Source organism: Hemiscyllium ocellatum, chromosome 13, assembly GCF_020745735.1.
Source record: "Hemiscyllium ocellatum isolate sHemOce1 chromosome 13, sHemOce1.pat.X.cur, whole genome shotgun sequence".
In the NCBI taxonomy this organism is placed as follows: domain Eukaryota; kingdom Metazoa; phylum Chordata; class Chondrichthyes; order Orectolobiformes; family Hemiscylliidae; genus Hemiscyllium; species Hemiscyllium ocellatum.
This window is the reverse complement of record NC_083413.1, coordinates 81423257-81443332: the sequence shown is the minus strand read 5'-3', so window position 1 is coordinate 81443332 and position 20076 is coordinate 81423257. Positions and strand designations below refer to the sequence as shown.

The window sequence follows — 20076 nt, the reverse complement described above, 5'->3', positions numbered from 1 at the left end:
TGGAAGTCACAGTCGAAAGAAAGAACAACGGAGAACTACAAACCTGCGTATACAGAAAACCGACAAACACTGACCAAATACTTAACTACACCAGCAACCATCCCAACACACACAAACAAAGCTGTACCAGAACACTATTTCAACAAGCCACCATATACTGCAGCATAGACGAACTTTGGAAAACAGAGGAGAACCACCTGTACAACGTATTCAAGAATAACGGATACTCAAAAAATACAGTGCGCAGATTCCTAAAGAACAAACGACGACAAGCAGACCAAACACAGCCAGAAACCCTAACCACCTTACCATACATCAAAGAAGTTTCAGAAATGACAGCCAGACTACTAAGATCCCTCGGAATCCTAATAGCACACAAACCCACCAACACTCTCAAACAAAAACTAACAAACTTAAAAGACCCAGTACAACCCATGGACAAAACCAACGTCATCTCCAAAATTCCATGCAAGGCCTGCCACAAACACTACGTAGGACAAACAGGAAGAAAGTTAACCACCAGGATACACGAACACCAGCTAGCCACAAAAAGACAAGACCCTCTCTCCCTCATAGCCCTACACACGGATGAAAAATACCACCATTTTGACTGGGACAACACATCGATCCTGGGACAGGCTAAGCAAAGACATGCCAGAGAATTCCTAGAGGCCTGGCACTCCAACCACAATGCCATAAATAAACACACAGATCTAGATGCCATCCATCAACCCCTCAGAAAACGAACAGGAAATGACATCACCATAAACCGCAGGTACCCCATCCAGGAGAAAGATATAAATAGAAAGCAGGAGACAACAGCTTCACTTTACTTGGAGGTCGCCATTGATGATGTTACCTAGCCAGGTAATAAAACATCTGGATATCAAACCTACAGCTCAGTGAGCAAACTTACACCCTAAGCCTTCCTATAATGGGGTGTAGGACCATTCGGTGCAGTTACTTTGGTGCGAGCGTTTCAGCGCAGGCCGTTTAGACGCAGAGCTGTTTTGGCGCAGCTCATATTGATTTTAGGATTAGTTAACAAGTTTCTTTTTTTTTTCTCTTTAACATTTTTACTAAAGAGGATAAACATTACTTTTATTTTTATTGCTTTCATTAATGTTTTTAACTAAGCCTGAAAAGGAATCAACTTTTACTTTTACTGTTTTCATTAATCCTGAAATCAATATGAGCTGCGCCAAAGCAGCTCTGCGGCTCAAAGGGTCTGCGGCAAAACAGCCTGTGCCGAACTGGCCACGCCGATACGCTCGCGCCAAAGTAGCTGTGCCAAATGGTCCCACTCCGTCAATAATGAGGTGACCAGAACCAAACACAATATTCCAAGTGTGGTCTCACCAAAGCTCTAAAAATCTGCAGCATAACCTGGCGGCTCTTAAACTCAATCCCCCTGCTAATATGCTTGAATAGGTTGATGTTAAGAAGGAGAATGTGCTGGAAACTTTGAAAAACATACGGATGGATAAATTCCCTGGGCCAGATGGTTAGACTCTAGGATACTACAGGAAGTGAGGGAAATGATTGCTGCACCTTTGGCGATGATCTTTGTGTCCTCACTGTCCACTGGAGTAGTACCAGATGATTGGAGGGTAGCAAATGTTATTTCCTTGTCCAAGAAAGGGAATAGGGATAATCCTGGGAATTACAACCTATCAACTTGGGTGGCAACTTTGAGGTACCTACGGACATAGACCCCAAGATCCTCTGTTCCTCTACACTGCCAAAAATTCTGCCTTTAACCCTGTATTGTGTTCAAATTTGACTTTCCAAAGTGAATCACTTCACACTTTTCCACATTGACCTCCATCTGCCACTTATCAGCCCAGCTCTGCATCCTGTCAATGTCCCATTGCAACCTACAATAGCCCTCCAGACCATCTACCACTCCATTAACTTTCTACCACTCTTCCACTTTCTCATCCAAGTCATTTATAAAAATCACAAACAGAAGCCCCAGAACCGATCCCTGCGGAACCCACTGGTCACCGAGTGCCAGGCTGAATACTTTACATCTACCATCACGTGGGCGGCACGGTGGCACAGTGGTTAGCACTGCTGCCTCACAGCGCCTGTAGACCCGGGTTCAATTCCCGACTCAGGCGACTGACTGTGTGGAGTTTGCACATTCTCCCCGTGTCTGCGTGGGTTTCCTCCGGGTGCTCCGGTTTCCTCCCACAGTCCAAAGATGTGCGGGTCAGGTGAATTGGACAAGCTAAATTGCCCGTAGTGTTAGGTAAGGGGTAAATGTATGGGTGGGTTGCGCTTCGGCGGGTCGGTGTGGACTTGTTGGGCCGAAGGGCCTGTTTCCACACTGTAAGTCTAATCTAATCTAATCTAATCACCCTCTGTCTTCAATGGGCCAGCCAATTCTGTATCCTTACAGCCAGATTTCCCTGCATCCCATGCCTTCTTACTTTCTGAATGAACCTACCACGGAAATCTTACCAAACACCTTGCACCAGCATCCACTGCTGTACCTTCAATGTACTTTTTCACATCCTCAAATAAATCAATAAGGTTTGTGAGACATGACCTGCCTCTCACAAAGCCTGCTGACTATCTCTAATCAAACTATGGTTTTCCAAATAATCATAAATCCTGTCTCTCAAAATTCTCTCTGATACTTTATCCACCACAGTCCTGAGACTGACTGGTCTGTAATTCCCAGGATTATCCCTATTCACTTTCTTGGACAGGGAAATACCATTTGCTATCCTCCAATTATCTGGTACTACTCCAGCGGACAGTGAGGACAAGATCATTGCCAACGGTGCAGCAATCATTTCCCTCACTTCTTGCAGTATCCTAGGGTCTAATCCGTCTGGACCAGGGAATTTATCCATCCTTATGTTTTTCAAAATTTCCAACACATTCTCCTTCTTAACATCAACCTATTCGAGCATATCAGTCTGTTTCACGCTGTCCTCAGAAACGTCAAGGTCCCTCTCATGAAAAAGACCTCCCCTACCTCCTCCAACTCCAGGCGCAGGTTTCCTCCACTACCCCTGATCAACCCTACCTTCACTCTGGCCATCCTCTTGTTCCTCACATAAGTGTCGAATGCCTTAGGGTCTTCTTTAATCCTATCTGCTAAAGTATTTTTATGCCCCCTATTGCTCTCGTCAGTTCATTCTTCAGTTCCTTCCTGGCTACCTTATAACCCGCCAAAGCCCTGTCTGATCTTTGCCTCCTCAACCTTAAGGAAGCTTCTTACTTTTCTTGACTAGATGTTCTACATTCCTTGTCATCAAAGGTTCTTTGAACCTACCATCCCTTCCTTGTCTCAGTAGGACAACCTGTCCAGAGTTATCAGCAAGTCCTTCCTCAACATCATCTACATTTATGTCGTGCATTTCAAAGAACATCTGCTCCCAATTTAGGCACCCCAGTTCCTACCTAATAGCATTGCAATTCCCCCTCCTCAATTAAATACTTTCCCATACCGTCTGCTCCTATCCCTCTCCATGAGTATAATAAAGGTCAGGGAGTTGTGATCACTATCACTGAAATGCTCTCATACCAAGATATCTGACTGCTGGCATGTTTCATTGCCAAGCACCAAATCCAATATGGCCTCCCTTCTAGTAGGCCTATCTACATGTTGAGTCAGAAACCTTCCTGAACACACTCGATAAAAACTGCTCCATCCAAACTATTTGAATTAAGGAGATTCCAATCAATATTAGGGAAGTTAAAGTCATCCATGACAACAATCCTGTTATTTCTGCACCTTTTCAAAATCTGCCTCCCAATCAGCTCCTTCGTGTCTCTGTTGTTATCAAGGGGTCTGTAGAAAGCTCCCAATAAATTGACTAATCTTTTCCTTTCTGAAAGTTAACGTGCAGATATAGCAAGCAATGAGGAAAACAAATAATAGTTTGGCCTTCAAAGGATTCACCTATAAATAGGAAAAAAGTCTTACTGCAATTGTACATGATTTTGCTACGATTTGGAGGTGCCGGTGTTGGACTGGGATGTACAAAGTTAAAAATCACACAAGACCAGGTTATAGTACAACAGGTTTATTTAGAAGCACTAACTTTTAGAGTGCTGCTCCTTCATCAGGTGATTGTGGCGTGTAAAATCGTAAGACACAGAATTTATAGCAAAAGTTTAGTGTGATGTAACTGAAATTATATATTGAAAAATCCCTGGATTGCTTGTTAAGTCTCTCATCTTTTAGAATGATCATGCTGGTTTCAGGTCTTTCATATGTTAATCCCCGAACTTTTTTTAAAGTTACATTCTCAAGTGAACTTTAACAATAGATGCCATGTTAGCCCAGATAATGCATTGAAGGTGCGAGGTGCCCTGTGTGAGGCTGTCTGTGCCCAATGTTCAGACTGATTCTAATCTAAAAAAGGGACCTACGCAGGACCTTCAACCAACACTTTACACCAGGTATACTGATGACATTTTTCTTCCTTTGGACCCATGGCGAGGAGTCACTGGAATAACTACACAGTGATGTCAAAAGGTTTCATCTCACCATTAAACTCACCATGGACTGCTCTCTACTATCTGTCTCATTCTTGCACACATGCATCTCCATCAAGGATGGGCATCTCAGCACCTCACTCTATCACAAACCCACGGATAACCTCACGATGCCACACCTCTCCAGCTTCCACCTGAAACATTTTAAAACAGCCATCCCCTATGGACAAGCCCTATGCATATACAGGATCTGTTCAGATGAGGAGGAATGTGACAGGCACCTGCAAGTACTCAAGGATGCCCTCAAAAGAACAGGGTACAATGCTCAACTCATCAACTGCCAGTTCTGATGTGCCACAGCGAGAAACCATAATGACCTCCTCAGGAGACAGACACGAGCTGCAGCTGACAGGATTCCCTTTATTGTCCAGTACTTGCCAGGAGCCGAAAAACTACACCATGTTCTTTGCAACCTGCAACACGTTATCAATGAGGTTGAGCATCTCGCTAAGATTTTCCCCATGCCTCCACTTCTCACCGTTAAGCAACCACCAAACCTCAAACAGATCATCATTCACAGCAAACTGCCCAGCTTTCAGGACAATACCATACAATCCTGTCATGGTAGACACTGTCAGAGTGTCGACACAGATATTATCATTACATATGGGACACCTCCTACCATGTGACTAAGAGACCATTCCTTCCGTAACTCCCTTGTCAGGTCCACGTCCCCCAACAACCCACCCTCCACTCCCAGCACCTTACCTTGCCACCGCGAGAATTGTAAAATCTGTGCCCATACCTCCCCCCTCACCTCCAAGGCCCCAAAGGATCCTTCAACACCCAACAGAAATTTACCTGTACTTCCACACATAACATCTACTGTATTCCTTGCACCCAATGTGGTCTCCTCTACATTGGGGAGACAGGACGCCAACTTGTGGATCATTTCAGAGAACATCTCCGAGACACCTGCACTAACCAACCCCACTGCCCTGTGGCTGAAAACTTTAACTCCCCTTCATTTTGTCAAGGTGATGTAGGTCTTAGGTTGCCTTCATCCCAAACCCTCACCACCTGAACACCTGATCTTCCACCTTGGAACCCTCCAACCATACGGGAACAATATGGATTTCACCAGTTCTTTTTTCAAAACTTTAATTTAATGCACCAGTATACTAAAGAATAGGCTTTGCCTCTTGCTTCCCACTGAAGATATTTGTCTCCCAAACACTTCAGCTACTTCACATGCCCACTTCTTCATTCTATGAACTACAAAGTAGCCTACGTCATTACAATCACACGTAGAAAGCGGATATTTTATGGCATGAATCCCTTAAACTTGAAACGGTTCCAAAAAGATTTACAAGGATGGTGCCAGGGTTGTAGGATTTGAGCTATAGGGAGAGGTTGATTAGGCTATGGCTGTTTTCCATGGAGTGTCAGAGGCCAAGGGGTAACCTCACAGAAGTTTATAAAATCATGAGGGGCATGAATGGGATAAATAGACAGGGTCTTTTCCCTGTGATGGGATAGTTCAGAACTAGAGGGCATAGGTTTAGGGTGAGAGGGGAAAGATATAAAAGAGACCGAAGGGGCAACTTTTTCACACAGAGGGTGGTACGTGTATGGAATGAGCTGCCAGAGGAAGTGGTGGAGGCTAGTACAATTGCGACATTTAAAAGGCATCTGGATGGGTACATGAACAGAAAGGGTTTTGAGGAATATGGGCCGGGTGCTGGCAGGTGGGACTAGATTGGGTTGGGATATCTGGTCGGCATGTACAGGTTGGACTGAAGGGTCTGTTTCTGTGCCGTACATCTCTATGACTCTATAACAGTAATGAAACTGAACTGAACAGCATGACACACAAGCAAACACTGTCTGACAGTAGGCAGACATTTTTTAGCAATGTGGTCGAGAAGAAAGTTCAGCTTGACCAGCTTGACTCCTGCAAGATTATTCCCTTCTTCCATACCCATTCTCCTTTCTCCTCACATATTGAGCTGTTTAATGGTAGCAACAAATACCAAATCCAATATCATTCTGCATGAAACATGCTCAGTTAATCCTAATGAATAACATTCAAATGTTGACAAACATACCCTCCTATTCACTGTGAACAATGTTAAAAGAGTTTGACTGAGTACTAAATTCTGCAAGCAGTTACCACAGCAATTCTACTTCAAAAGACAAATTTAACTTGCAACAAGGCAATTGAATATAACAGTTACATTAAGTGCAGTGTTTTATACTGATCATTCAAAGGGTGACTTTAGCTGATCAGCAGATTTTGTCTGAAGAGCATTTTTGTGTACAGCTAAAATCAGAAGATCAGTTTGCACCCACTACCAATGCAGCAAAACTTGCAACTGAATCATCACAAGGTGCTAAAACAATTCCAGGCCTAATTCCTATTGGAGTTGCCCCTTCACCCCTACAAACAAGAATTCTTGATTCTTGGAGACTGCTGTTGGATCAAGAATTCTAGGCTGCAGTAGATGGCGCTAGTTTCAGCAAGGAACAGGAATGTAATTACCTCACAGGATTGGGGGGGTGGAGAAAAGGAAATGTTTCAGCGACTGCATGGCCATTTAAACTAGGTTACTGACAAAGTTCAAGTTGTCAAGCTGCTACTTATATCTCTTTAGGATTACAATAGAGATGTACACAGTCAGTCAGTCATTCCTATCAAATAGAATTGATGCCTGATGGGTCAGGTTTTGACTTTGAGATTCACACACATGCAGAGTGTGTTAAAAGATCTATAGTTGGAGTTTGAAAGCTTGTGCGTTGCCCTTTCAGACCAGAACATACGCAGTCCTACGCAGATTGAGCTGCCTCTGAGTGGAACACAAGCTGCAGAGCAAATATCAGGATATTTGCATTATGAAGTTTTGACCTGATTGAATCCCAGTAACTATGTACTAAGGAAACAGATCTGCAGGAGGTACAAACATGTATATGCAAGAGATAAACAACATTTACACATAATATGAAATAATTATTTCCACAAGCTGTTTCTATTGTCACTCACGATGTGACCATCCTCTCTCATACTGCTCTTGTCATGACTTATACTTACTTCAATACTTGTGCTGCAGTGTTTGGACCATACCACTGACCAATCGACTTTCCTTCTCCAACTCCCATTTGAGCTGCTCCAAGGCAAAGGAGGCACAATTACTGTCATTGTTAATGGTTTCAAGAAGCAAATTCCCAATCAACACCTTGTATCCAGTAACCAGCCTCTTCCCCCAATAATACAGAAATCAGTGGATTGCACCAAGTGGGAAGCCTGAGTTCAGCTCCCACCTGCTGCAGAGGTGTGTAATATTTCTGAACAGGATGATTAGGGAAATAATAAAAAATAATTGAGCTCTGTGACACAATGGGCCCCTACTCTGCTGATGTAATTGAGAAGAGGACAGACTTGGTTGATAGTGTTGGATTACACCTGTTCTGATATTTTTAAAAAGTGTTTACAAAGAAACTGTTTACAAGATATTAAATTATTGAAACTTCTAAATATTCATCAAACTAAATGACAGGAGCTGTAGTTAAGATAGGCGGTACGGTGGCACAGTGGTTAGCACTGCTGCCAGTTCAATTCCCACCTCAGACAACTGACTGTGTGGAGTTGGCACGTTCTCCCCATGTCTGCGTGGTTTTCTCCGGGTGCTCCGGTTTCCTCCCAAAGTCCAAAGATGTGCACGTCAGGTGAATTGGCCATGCTAAATTGCCCGTAGTGTTAGGTAAGGGGTAAATGTAGGGGTATGGGTGGGTTGCGCTTCGGCGGGTCGGTGTGGACTTGTTGGACCGAAGGACCTGTTTCCACACTGTAAGTAATCTAAAACTCAGAACACTTTTCTTAATGAAGCTCTGTTGCCTGTGTCCATGCTGCTAGAATATGGCCTATGATCAGACAGACTTGTCAGACGTTTCCACTTTCATTCTGGTGAGTCCTGTGATGTAGGACAAAACCTTTCTGTAACCAACTTCCATCTGTGATCATGGCTGTCGGGGAAATTGAGGTCAGGTTGGGTGGGGGAGAGAAGATGTTGGGAAAGAGGGTGGTTGGGGGGGGGGGGGGGGGGGGGGGCGGGGGGGCGGGGGGGTGGGGGGGGGGCGGAGAGTGGAGGGGGCGGGGCGGGGGGTGCGGGAGGGAAGGGTGGAGGGGGAAGAGTGGGGAGGAAGAGTGGGGGTGGGAAAGCGGGGGGGGAAGAGGGGAGATGAAAAAGCGGGGGGGAAGGGGGGAAATAAATGGGGGAAGAAGAGCGGGGGGAGGAAGAGCGGGGGGAGGAAGAGCGGGGGGAGGAAGAGCGGGGGGGACGAAAAGCAGGGGCGAGGCCAAAGAGCGGGGAGGGGGGAGCGCGGAGGGGTAGAGCTGGGGGGAGAGGGGAGGTGGAAAAGCGGGGGGTGGGGGAAAGGGGGGAGGAAGAGCGTGGGGAGGAAAAGGAGAAGAAGGGCAGAGGGAGAAAGAGCGGGTGGAAGATGAGCGGGAGGAAGAGCGGGGGGGGAGAGCGCGGGGGGGGGGGGGGGGGGTGAAGGGGGAGACTAAATATGTCCAGTGAATGACCTGCGCAGTAAACTATAAGAGAGAAACAAGTTGTAGATTATCAACTCACTCTGGAATCTACCTCACCTGGATGAACAAAGGTAATGAATGGATACAGGATTAATGACAAAGTCACTGGTTGGGCTAACAGCCTTGTTCATTATGTTCATGTAGAGCACAGACTCGTCAAATATCTTACCTATCTGATGAATGGAGTAGTAGCTGTCCTTTTTGTCAAGAAAAGCATTCAATATATTATAATATTCATCTCTTTGCTGTTTCCCATTTACCCATCTCCAATCTGCAAATAAGGAAGTGGAAATTAACTTAAAATAAGAAAACACAAATGATACTGAAAGTTACATCAAAGGACTTCTGAATGAGCAGGCAATCTGTGGCATGTTGAAAATCACAGTTTTGTTTCATTGGAGGGTGGAGGAACTGACAGGGTTGAGGATGAGAGGAAAAGAGAAGAGAAATCCAGCTCAAACCTCAGGGATCACCAACATAATTGGATTTTAGGGCCCCGAGTGAAATACTCCATCCCATGCACTCAGTTAGTGGCATGACAGGGACATAAAGATAATGGGACAATTTATTTCAGACTATACATAACCCCAAACTTGCATACCCATAACCACACATTCTAAACATAGCCAGAGACCCACTGACTAGGGATCAGTTCTCAAAACTCACCTCGACCCAGATGTCTGCATATGAGCGCCTGGGCAAAGATCATTTGACCACATCGCAACATGCAACCCCAGCCATTATCAGAGGTCGGTCCTGTGCCACCTGCCCAGAAACAAAAGAATTCAACATATTTACCTGAATTATTATTACCACATACAACGAACATGTCATACTACACATTTCTTCTGCACAATACTTGGCAAACAATGTTAACATGTAGAATCACCTGAGAACGGGAAATAAAAGGGAAACAGACTTCACAGCTGTCTGACCCAGCAGTGAACCTGTACAGCTAACAGCCTTCGCCGTTTAGTTCTTAAGAGGTTTATAAAATCATGAAGGGCATAGATAGGATGAATAGCCAAGATCTTTTCCCCAGAATGGGGGAGTCCAAAACTAGATGCTATAGGTTTAAGGTGAGAGGGGAAAGATTTAAATTGGATCTCAAGGACAGCGTCTTCATGCAGAGGATGGTGTGTGTACAGAAAGAGGAAGTGGTGGAGGCTGGTACATATACAACATTTAACGGGCATCTGGATGGGTGTAATTTAGAGGGATATGGGCTAAATGCTGGCAAATGGGATTAGATTTACTTAGGATATCTGGTCATCATCAATGAGTTGGATCGAAGGGTCTGTTTCCATGCTGTACAACTTTGTCTCTAAATGGTCACATCACTGGCCTTGTATCTCGTGTCGGTGTTTTCTGACTTGTGGCCTAATGCTATCTGACTACACACAAATATTTTGTCTTGGGGCTAGATTAGAGTGGTGCTGGAAAAGCACAGGTCAGGCAGCATCCGAGGAGCAGGCCCTCCTGTTCCTCAGATGCTGTCTGACCTGCTGTGCTTTTCCAGCACCACTCTAAATTAGACTCCGGTTTCCAGCATCTGCAGTCCTTGTTTTTACCATTTTGTCTTGGGAACACTAAGCTACTTCATGTAGCTCCTGTAGAATGAAACCAAGCATTAGTCAATCATCTATAACTCTCACTCTGACGAAACGTTACAACTCAAAATGTTAACTCTGTTTTTCTCTCCACTGTTGCTGCCAGACTGGAACATCAACACTTTTTTTTGTTTATAACCCTCACTCATTCTTTTGAAAGTATATTTTTCAGCTCCTTATTTAGCATACTTACACACCCTTTGGTTCTTTGAGATACAAAAGTGTCTAAATCAATTTTACGATGTTTCACTGATAAAAAGCAACAAGACCAGAACCATACAGACTTCAAAATTATGTCTCTTAGCTGCTTCATCACCTGCTCAGATGCCTTCTGACAAGCTTTTTAAAGAGCCTTTCATACTTTGGGAGGGCACTTTCCAATTCCCACGACAAATATCTCTCCTTAATGAGTTCTGAAAGGACCTGTAACTTCATGCTGATAAACCAACTTGAAGAGACTGAAAACAGAACACTAATTTGGCATGTTTTCATAGAATCCCCACAGTATTTGGCCCAACAAATCCATACCAACTCTATATAGAGTATCCCACCCAGACTCACTCCCCTACCCTATCCCTGCAACCTCCACAGCTAATCCATCTAACTACAAACCCCTGGACACTATGAGCAATTTGGCATGGCTAATCCCGCACAGCTTTGGACTGAGAGATAAAACTGGACCACCTGGAGGAAACCCACACAGTCACAAGGAGAATGTGCAACCTTCACATCAGCTATCCCCCAGTCATCTGGCACTTCAGCTGCGGCCAGTGGAATAATCTGGGACCTAGTCACAATGCAAACCAGGAATATTCCAGGAAATTATTCTTGCAAAGCCTAAGTAGCCAGCTCTCATAAAACCATTAGAAACACCAGTACTCTCTGACAATGTGACAGGCCTAATTTAGTAAGGGTCCCAGTGAAGATCAACAAACCAAATAAAAACAAACTTACTGCATGATGCAATGAGAAAAGCCAGTGAGCAGGATGTCACTTTTTTTTTTAAAACCACTGTTACTTTTAATAGTCAAATTAGTATCAACATAAAACACAAGTTAACAGGAAAATTCTGGTCAGTATAAGTTACAATTAACAGTTACAAACGCAAAACTCATAGCATTATTGGGTACCCCACATAACATATTTAGGTTGGCATAATTTCAGCCACACCATAAAGTCCCTCAATACACGATGGGCTGAACTGACCGTAACAGTTCTGTGACTCTGAAACACACAGACAAACCAGTCAGCTTTAAAGATTCTAAAAACTTACTTTAGAAATGATGGCCTGGGTTTTACAGTAGCAAATGATAGCAAAACTGTCAGCAGTTGCTGTCATTACTCCTGAAACTCTCAGCAACCTTGGGAGCCAGTAAATGCACAATTAGATTAACAGTGAAGGATTAATCATTAGTGCCTTTTACTTCCTGGTTTGCTTTCTGTCAGAATACTCCACTGAGATTGGCCTTTTACACTTGTTGATAACATCACTACTGTTTAAGCTCTGGAAAGCCCTGACTTGCTATTAAATTCAAATTAACAATGTCAAAGGGGAAATTCACACTAGAGATAATTAATAGACAGCTTTCTTAGAAGTCAGCAAGTCAACATAATTACTTCACCATTGATTGTGAGAACTGCGTCAATCTTTATATCTTAGAACAACGATAGGCATGTGGATAAAACAAAGAACTGCGGATGTTGGAAATCTTAAACAAAAATGGAAACTGCTGGGAGAAACTCAGGTCTGGCAACATGTGTGGAAAGAAAGCAGAGTTAACGTTGAGTCAAATGACCCTTCTTCAGAACAGGCATGTGGAACTTACCTTAAGCAGTCTTTGTGGTGACAAGTCATAGATGAAGAGAAAGCTAGGTAAGTGCAAGGAGGTGACAGGAATAGAAAGATGGGCTGATAGGGTAAAATAACATAGATTGGGCAAAGGCTCATTCGGAACATACGTAAAAACGAGGACTTTTTGCCCGAAACATCGATTGTCCTGCTCCTTGGATGCTGCCTGACCTGCTGTGCTTTTCCAGCACCACTCTAATCCAGACTCATTCGGAACATAGACATAGGTTTGTTGGGCCAAATGGCTTCTTTGTGAAACACAGGAACAGGAATCAATCTTTCCACTCCTCAAGCCTGTTCTGTTTTTAATCTAGATCATGGCAAACAGGTACCTTAAATCCAGGGGAGCTCTGGAAGCAAATGTCCCAGATTTCCACAACTGTGTGTGGAGATTAATTTTCTGAAATCACCCCCTCTGACCCGAATCTAATTTTTCAAGTTATGCTCCCTTTCTCAGGACTCTTCCAAATTAATCCTACAGTGTCCTTTTGCAACTTCGTTTCCATCCATACTATTTACTGTGCTAAATACGTTGGTATTGTCAGCAAACTTAGATATTCAGTTCCCTTTTCCTTCATAACGCTTTCTGCGATGAGGATTAACCAAGCACAAAAGTAATCAGGTAATAACCACCTACCAATGGGAGAGAAATTCTTCCTGTATGTAAACCAGAGCCGTGAGGTGACATCTGAAAAGATCTCATCTTTATCTAGAGAGAGGAAAAAAATAAAGAGATGAAAACAACACTCACTGGCCTATTTTCATTTGGCTAGAAGTCTGAAGAAGAAAGGAAAACTGAATTTGAATAATCTAATTGCAAGCATACGCTCAAAATGAGTCCAATAACTTTACAGCCAAATAGTTCCTTCATTTATAGCATAATCAGTGATATATTGGTCAACAATATGACACCCAATAAGCACTATTGGAAGCCCCACAAACAGTAACGAGATAAGTTGGTGTGTTATATAATTGGAATGGCTGTGGAGAAATATCAGTCAGGTCATTGAAGAGGTAGAACAATTTCTCACAATCAGGAGCTTGGAACGGTTTAGTTTCAACACACAGATAAGGCCGTGAATTAACATTTCACCAGAAAGACAGATCCTCAGACAATGCACCATTTCCTCAGCACTACACTTGTGTCAGAGTTGTACAGCATGGGAACATGCCGACCAAATATCCTAAATTAATCCAGCCCCAATTTGCCAGCACTTGGCCCATAACCGTCTAAATCCTTCTTATTCATATACCCATCTAAATGCCTTCTGAATGTTTAATTGTATGAACCTCTACCACTTTCTCTGGCAGCTCATTCCATACATGCATGAAAAAGTTGGCACTTAGTTCCCTTTTATATCTTTCCAATCACCCTAAACCTTTGCCCTCTAGTTCTGGACTCTCCCAACCCAGGGAAAAGATCTCGTCTATTTACCTTATCCATGCCCCTCATTATTTTATAAACGTCGATGAGGTCACCCCTCAGCCTGCAACACTCCATTGAAAACAGCCCTATATATTCATCCTCTCCCTATAGCTCAAACCCTCCAAACCTGATAACATCCTTGTAAATCTTTTCTAAACTCTTTCGATTTTCACAACATCCTTCCAATAGGAGGGAGACCAACATTGCACGATATATTCCAAAGTGGCTGAACAGACGCACATGACCTCCCAACTCCTATACTCAATGCTCTGACCAATAAAGGAAAGTATACTAAACGCCTTCTTCACTATCCTATCTACCCGAGACTCCATTTGCAAGGAACTATGAACCTGCACTCCAAAGTCTCTTTGTTCAGCAACACTCTCCAGGACCTTCCCATTAAGTGAGAGTCCTGCCCTGATTTGCTTTTCCAAAATGCAGCACCTCGAATTTATCTAAATTCAACTCCATCTGCCATTTGTTGGCCCATTGGCCCATCAGCTCAAGATTCTGTTGTACCCTGTTGTAACCTTCTTCGCTGTGTACTACAACTTCAATTTTGGTATCACATGCAAACTTACTGACTATACCTTCTATGTTCACACCAAATCATTTATATAAATGACAAAAGACAGTGGACCCAGCACCGATCCTTGTGGCACTCCACTGGTCACAGGCCTCCAGTCTGAAAAACAACCCTCCACCACCACCTTCTGTCTTCGACCTTCGAGCCAGTTCTGTATCCAGGTGGCTAGTTCTCCCTGTATTCCATGTAATCTAACCAGTCTCCCATGAGGAACCTTGTTGAAGGCCTTACTGAAGATCATATAAATCAAGTTGTGGGGTCGTGTTCAAATAACAACTGGAATCGGTGAGCGGCGGAAACAGCCTCTTCTATTCAGCAATCGTAGCACAAATTCGAGGCGGCAATAGAATCCTGAAATACGGTTCTTACATGAGCCCCTTGATACACAGTTCTTACATATATTAAAATTCCATTACTATTGTTCACATTTTTTATCTGTAGCACACAAAAGTTTGAAAGGCTTGTGTCCGGGGACACAGGAGATGGTTAAAACGTGCTATATGCTGGCTGCTACGACAGATGGGATTAAGTGTGTCTGTCGGGTCTGCTTGCATAAAGGTCGAACACCTCGTCCTTTTGTCTTTTAAATTGGAAAATGTTAGTAAAAATACTAGGCCTATATGCTCTCAATAAGTTAAAAATTGTACCTATATTTAAGAAAACATTAAATTGATTACTGCTGCTAGGTTGTGAGATTTATTTACTATTTGTCGGTATGAGTTTCATTCATTCATGCAATTTCATGGAAGCGCTGTTTTGTCAGTTAGTCTCTGAAAGGGATAATGGCCCAGTTAAAAGGTAGTTAACAGGTACTTGGTAACTGGGGAATCTATTCAGATCCAGGACATGGTTGGCAAGGGTTGATTAATATTATAAAGTTTGTGGAGGCTTGATGGGGATGGTATTGTTCTGAACACTGCACTTACTCAGAGGTAAATACTGCTTGTAACAAGGGCTGATAAGGTGTGAAAATGCAGTAATGGGTTTGAAAGGGTTGTTTTTTAAATTTGGATAGTAAAATAAACTACAGAATTGCAATTTTACGAATGACTGAATGAATCAGTTTTTTTGTAAATAACGGGTTAGTAAAGAGTTATGAATGAATGAAAGGGAACCTGATATTAATGAAGTGGGTGAGTTAATAAAGAAAGCCTATAACACCAGGTCTCACATCTTACAACATCCATGCTTGGCCCTCATCAATCCTCTTCATTACTTCTTCGAAAAACTCAATCAAGCTAGTGAGGCATGATGGCAGCACGGTGGCACAGTGGTTAGCACTGCTGCCTCACAGTCTTAGGGACCAGTGTTTGATTCCAGCCTCAGGCAACTGTCTGTATGGAGTTTGCACATTTTCCCCATGTCTGCATGGGTTTCCTCTTGGTACTCCGATTTCCTCCCACAATCCAAAGATGTGCAGGTTAGGTGAACTGGCCATGCTAAATTGCCCATAGTTTTCAGGGATGTGTAGGCTAGGTGCATTAGTCAGGGGAAATGCAGAGTAATTGGGTAGGTCTGGGCAGGATACACTTCAAAGGGTTGGTGTGGACTTGGGCCAAATGGCCTGTTTCCACACTGTAGGGATTCTATGATTCCCCATACACAAAGCCATGAGGACTATCCCTAATCAGTCTTTGCCTCTCCAAATAAATGTAAATCCTGTCCCTTAGGATTCCCCCTAACACCGATGTCAGGCTCATCGGTCTATAGTTCCCTGCTTTTCCTTATCACTTTTCTTAGTGTCACCACGTTAACAAACCTCCAGTTTTCCACAACCTCACCTATGACTATTGATGATCTAAATATCTCAGCAAGAAGCCCAGCAATCACTTCCCCAGATTCCCAGAGTTCCAGGGTACACCTAATCAGATCCTGGGGATTTATCCACCTTTATGTGTTTTAAGACACCCAGCACCACTTCCTCTGTAATATGGACATTTTTCAAGATGTCACCATCTACTTCCCCACATTCTGTAACTTCCACTAATGCAAAATACTGTTTTTAGTATCTCGCCCATCACCTACTTGCTGATCTTTGAGGGATCCTATTCTCTCCCTAGTTAGCCTTTTATCCTTGATGTATTTATAAAATCCTTAACCCATTTGCCAAGCTATCTCATGTCCCCTTTTCGCCGTCTGGATTTCCCTCTTAAGTATACTCCTACTGTCTTTATAGTCTAAGGATTCACTCAATCTCTGTATCTCTGTTGTGGATTCCTGACATATGCTTCCTTTTTATTGACCAAAACCTCAATTTCTCTACTCATCCAGAATTTCCTACAACTACCAGCCTTGCCTTTCACCCTAACAGGAACATACTGCCTGTGAACTGTCGTTATCTCATTTTTAAGGCTTCCCATTTTTCAACTGTCCCTTTATCTGTGCACGTCTGTCCCCAATCAACTTCTGAAAATATCTGCCTAATACTGTCAAATTTGGCCTTCCTCCAATTTAGAACTTCAACATTTACATCTGGTGTATCCTTTTCCATCACTATTTTAAAACTAATAGAATTATGGTCGCTGGCCCCAAAATGTTCCCCCACTGACACCTCAGTCACTTGTCCTGCCTTATTTCCCAAGAGTAGGTCCAGTTTTGCGCCTTCTCTATTTGGTACATTCACATACCGAATCAGAAAATTTTCTTGTGCACACTCAAACTTCTCTCCATCTAAACCCCTAAATGCTTAACACCATGACAGTCCCAGTCTATGCTTGGAAAGTTAAAATCCCCTACCATTACTGTCCCATTATTCTTACAGATGATGGAGATCTTCTTACAAATTTGTTTCTCAATTTCCTGCTGATGATTGGCTGGGCGGTGGGGGGGGGGCATGTACAAACCCAACAAGGTGATCATCCCTTACTAATTTCTCACTTCCACCCAGATAACTTCCCTGGATGTATTCCCAAGAATATCCTCCCTAAATAGAGCTGTAATACTATCCCTTATCAAAAACGCCACTCCCACTCCTCTCTTGCCCCACCCTCCTCCCTTTCTATCCTTCCTGTAGCATTTGTATCCTGGAACATTAAGCTGCCAATCCTGTCCATCCCTAAACCATGTCTCTCATAATTGCTATGATATCCCAGTTCCATGTTCCTAACCATACCCTGAGTTCATCTGCCTTCCCGGTCAGGCCTCTTGCATTGAAATAAATGCAGTTTAATTTCTCAGTCCTACCTTGTTCTCTGCTTTGTTCCTGCCTGCCCTGACGTTTGACTTGTTTCTTTTCCCAACTGTATCAGTCTCAGATTGATCTCTTTCCTCAACATCTCCTAAGGCTTCTCCCCCCCACCCTGGACATTTTGTTCAGGTAGGCAGTCACATGCGTTAAGACTTCATTGTTGGTCAGGGATAATTGAATGTGACTGAAAGACACATTTAGATCCAGAGAGAGCAGTGGAGGAACCAATCTATGCAAAACTCACTATTCTCACAATTTATGTGGGTGACAGCAAGGAGAATAGCAACTTGGTCTCAGCATTGGGGTACAGGGGCATTCCGCGGGGGTGGGGGGGGGGGGGGGCGGGTGGGAAGGAGAGTACAAATAAATGTAGTGGTAGTAGAGGACTGCATATTTAGCAAATTGCTACAGTTCTCTGCTGACAAAGAGAGAGGCTGTGTTGCCTGCTGGCTGCCCAAGTCAAGGATATAGTCTTCAGCTGAGAGAAACTTTGAATGGAGGGGAAGGATCCACTGGGGTAACGTGTTGGAAATCAAGCCCTGTTATTCCCACAGTCGTCACAAAAGTTAAAAGATTTTATAATGTATGTAGAATTCTGACCCAGCTTGACAGAAAGCACAGAACAGATTTCCATACTTAACAAGAATGACTATTTATTACAATTAAACAAATTCTAGCTAAGGTTAAACAATTATGAGCTGTTGATATATACCTCTACTAGTTAAAATGCAAACTTACTTATAAAACTACCCCTACATACACACACAGGCAAAATAATTAGGTGGTGTGGTCAGGGGGAAAGCCTGCAAAGGCAGTTGACTCATTCCTGTCCACAGGACTCCCTGAAATTATTGTTTGGGTTGTCAGAACATCCTGCTCCTTGATCTTCCTTCTCCAGGTACTTTCACTTGCAGGAGGCATAGGCAAGTTGGCTCTTCTGACTTACTGGTCAAAACAAAATACACCATTTAATGCAATTGCTAAGGAGAAATAAATTGGCTTTCTTCAGGCTGAATTTATTTTTATTCCAGAGACTAGGGACATCTCCTGCCCTTTCAGGGATACAATGACTTCTCCCTCAAACATACACACATTCAAGCTGTTCAGCTACCTGGGAGAAAATCATATAGCTGTTAGCAGACAAGAAGTTTTTGTCATGATAACTGTTCAGACTTTCACAGACTAAGTCAGCGACTTATTGCCAGCTGAAACTCCACCTGAACACAACTAGCTCTAGCTTGTCTGTAACTAGACTTCCTCCACTGCTTGAACAACAGCTGAATAAACAATACTTGCAACACGTGTTAGTTGCTTTTAAACAAATGTGCACCAATCCTTGGCTTTTAAACAGTCCTCTTCCCATTTCGGTCCATGATCAAAAATATGAAAAAAGAAAAAAAGTCTTTAAACTGTGGTCTGCATTGTTACCTGCAAAAGGGATACAGCTAAGAAAAAGATTATGTCAAGTGAGTATGAGCAGCTAGGGGAAATTTAAAAAGCAGAATCTCAGAGGTAATAATCTCTGGATACTACCTGAGGCACAAGCAAATTGGCAATAGAGTAAATAAGATTAGATATTTGAATGCGTGGCTCAAGGATTGGTATGGCAGAAATGGGTTTCAACTGATGGGAACTGATGCCAGTACTGGAGAATGATAATGCTGTACCTTTGAGACAGTATTTATCAGAGGTGAGCTCTGAAAAATCATAACATATAACATGGGTATTGTAGTGTAGAATTTGAACTCACTCTTGCTGAGGTGAAAGTTGAGGGGAGGCAAAAGTGCAGCGGAGTGAAGCCATTGCATGACAGAAATGAGAGTATAATTTCATAAGAACACAATATTTCACACCCACTCTCACATGTAGCAGTTCTCCAAATTCAGTGGTCATTGCATTATTACATTGTTTCTCAACAAGTTAGTCTCACCTAAATTATATATTATGAACTTCTACTAGAATGAGGTGATTGAACATTGCCCCAAGAAGACAGCACTTCCAAGATTTTTGTCAAATGAAGCATTTGTAGTTGCATGAAAATAACTACAGCCAAAACAACAAGGCAAGATATGCATTTGAAATGTTAGACTAGATCTGTCAGTGTACCAGGAAATAAGGTGAAACATTGATAAAAACAATAGAATTCAAGGCTCCAAGTACCATTTATAACATGGATGAAAAGTACAAAAGTGAAAATATGATCTGACAGCCCTTACAGTGATGTGATTGCAAAGTGACTGTGCCTGAGGCCTACACGTTCAAGGGTATCTGAATTTCAAAAAGGGGGTGGGTAGCTGTGCTACAAACAATGAGATCAGTATAGTTGAGTGAAATGATCTTAGTTTGGAAGATCCAAATCAATTTGGGTG

General features: G+C 42.9%; 1 protein-coding gene across 1 annotated transcript in view; it reads right to left on the bottom strand.

Moving 5' to 3' along the window:
• atg4b (autophagy related 4B, cysteine peptidase) overlaps positions 1–20076 on the bottom strand; it is a 69655-nt gene that overhangs the window by 22154 nt on the left and 27425 nt on the right. Inside the window, exons 3-6 of the mRNA XM_060835019.1 lie at positions 13146–13217; positions 9716–9814; positions 9219–9320; positions 7547–7619 (exon numbers count right to left, since the gene is read on the bottom strand). Coding sequence (XP_060691002.1) covers positions 7547–7619; positions 9219–9320; positions 9716–9814; positions 13146–13217 — 346 coding nt within the window. The remainder of the gene's footprint in view (positions 1–7546; positions 7620–9218; positions 9321–9715; positions 9815–13145; positions 13218–20076) is intronic.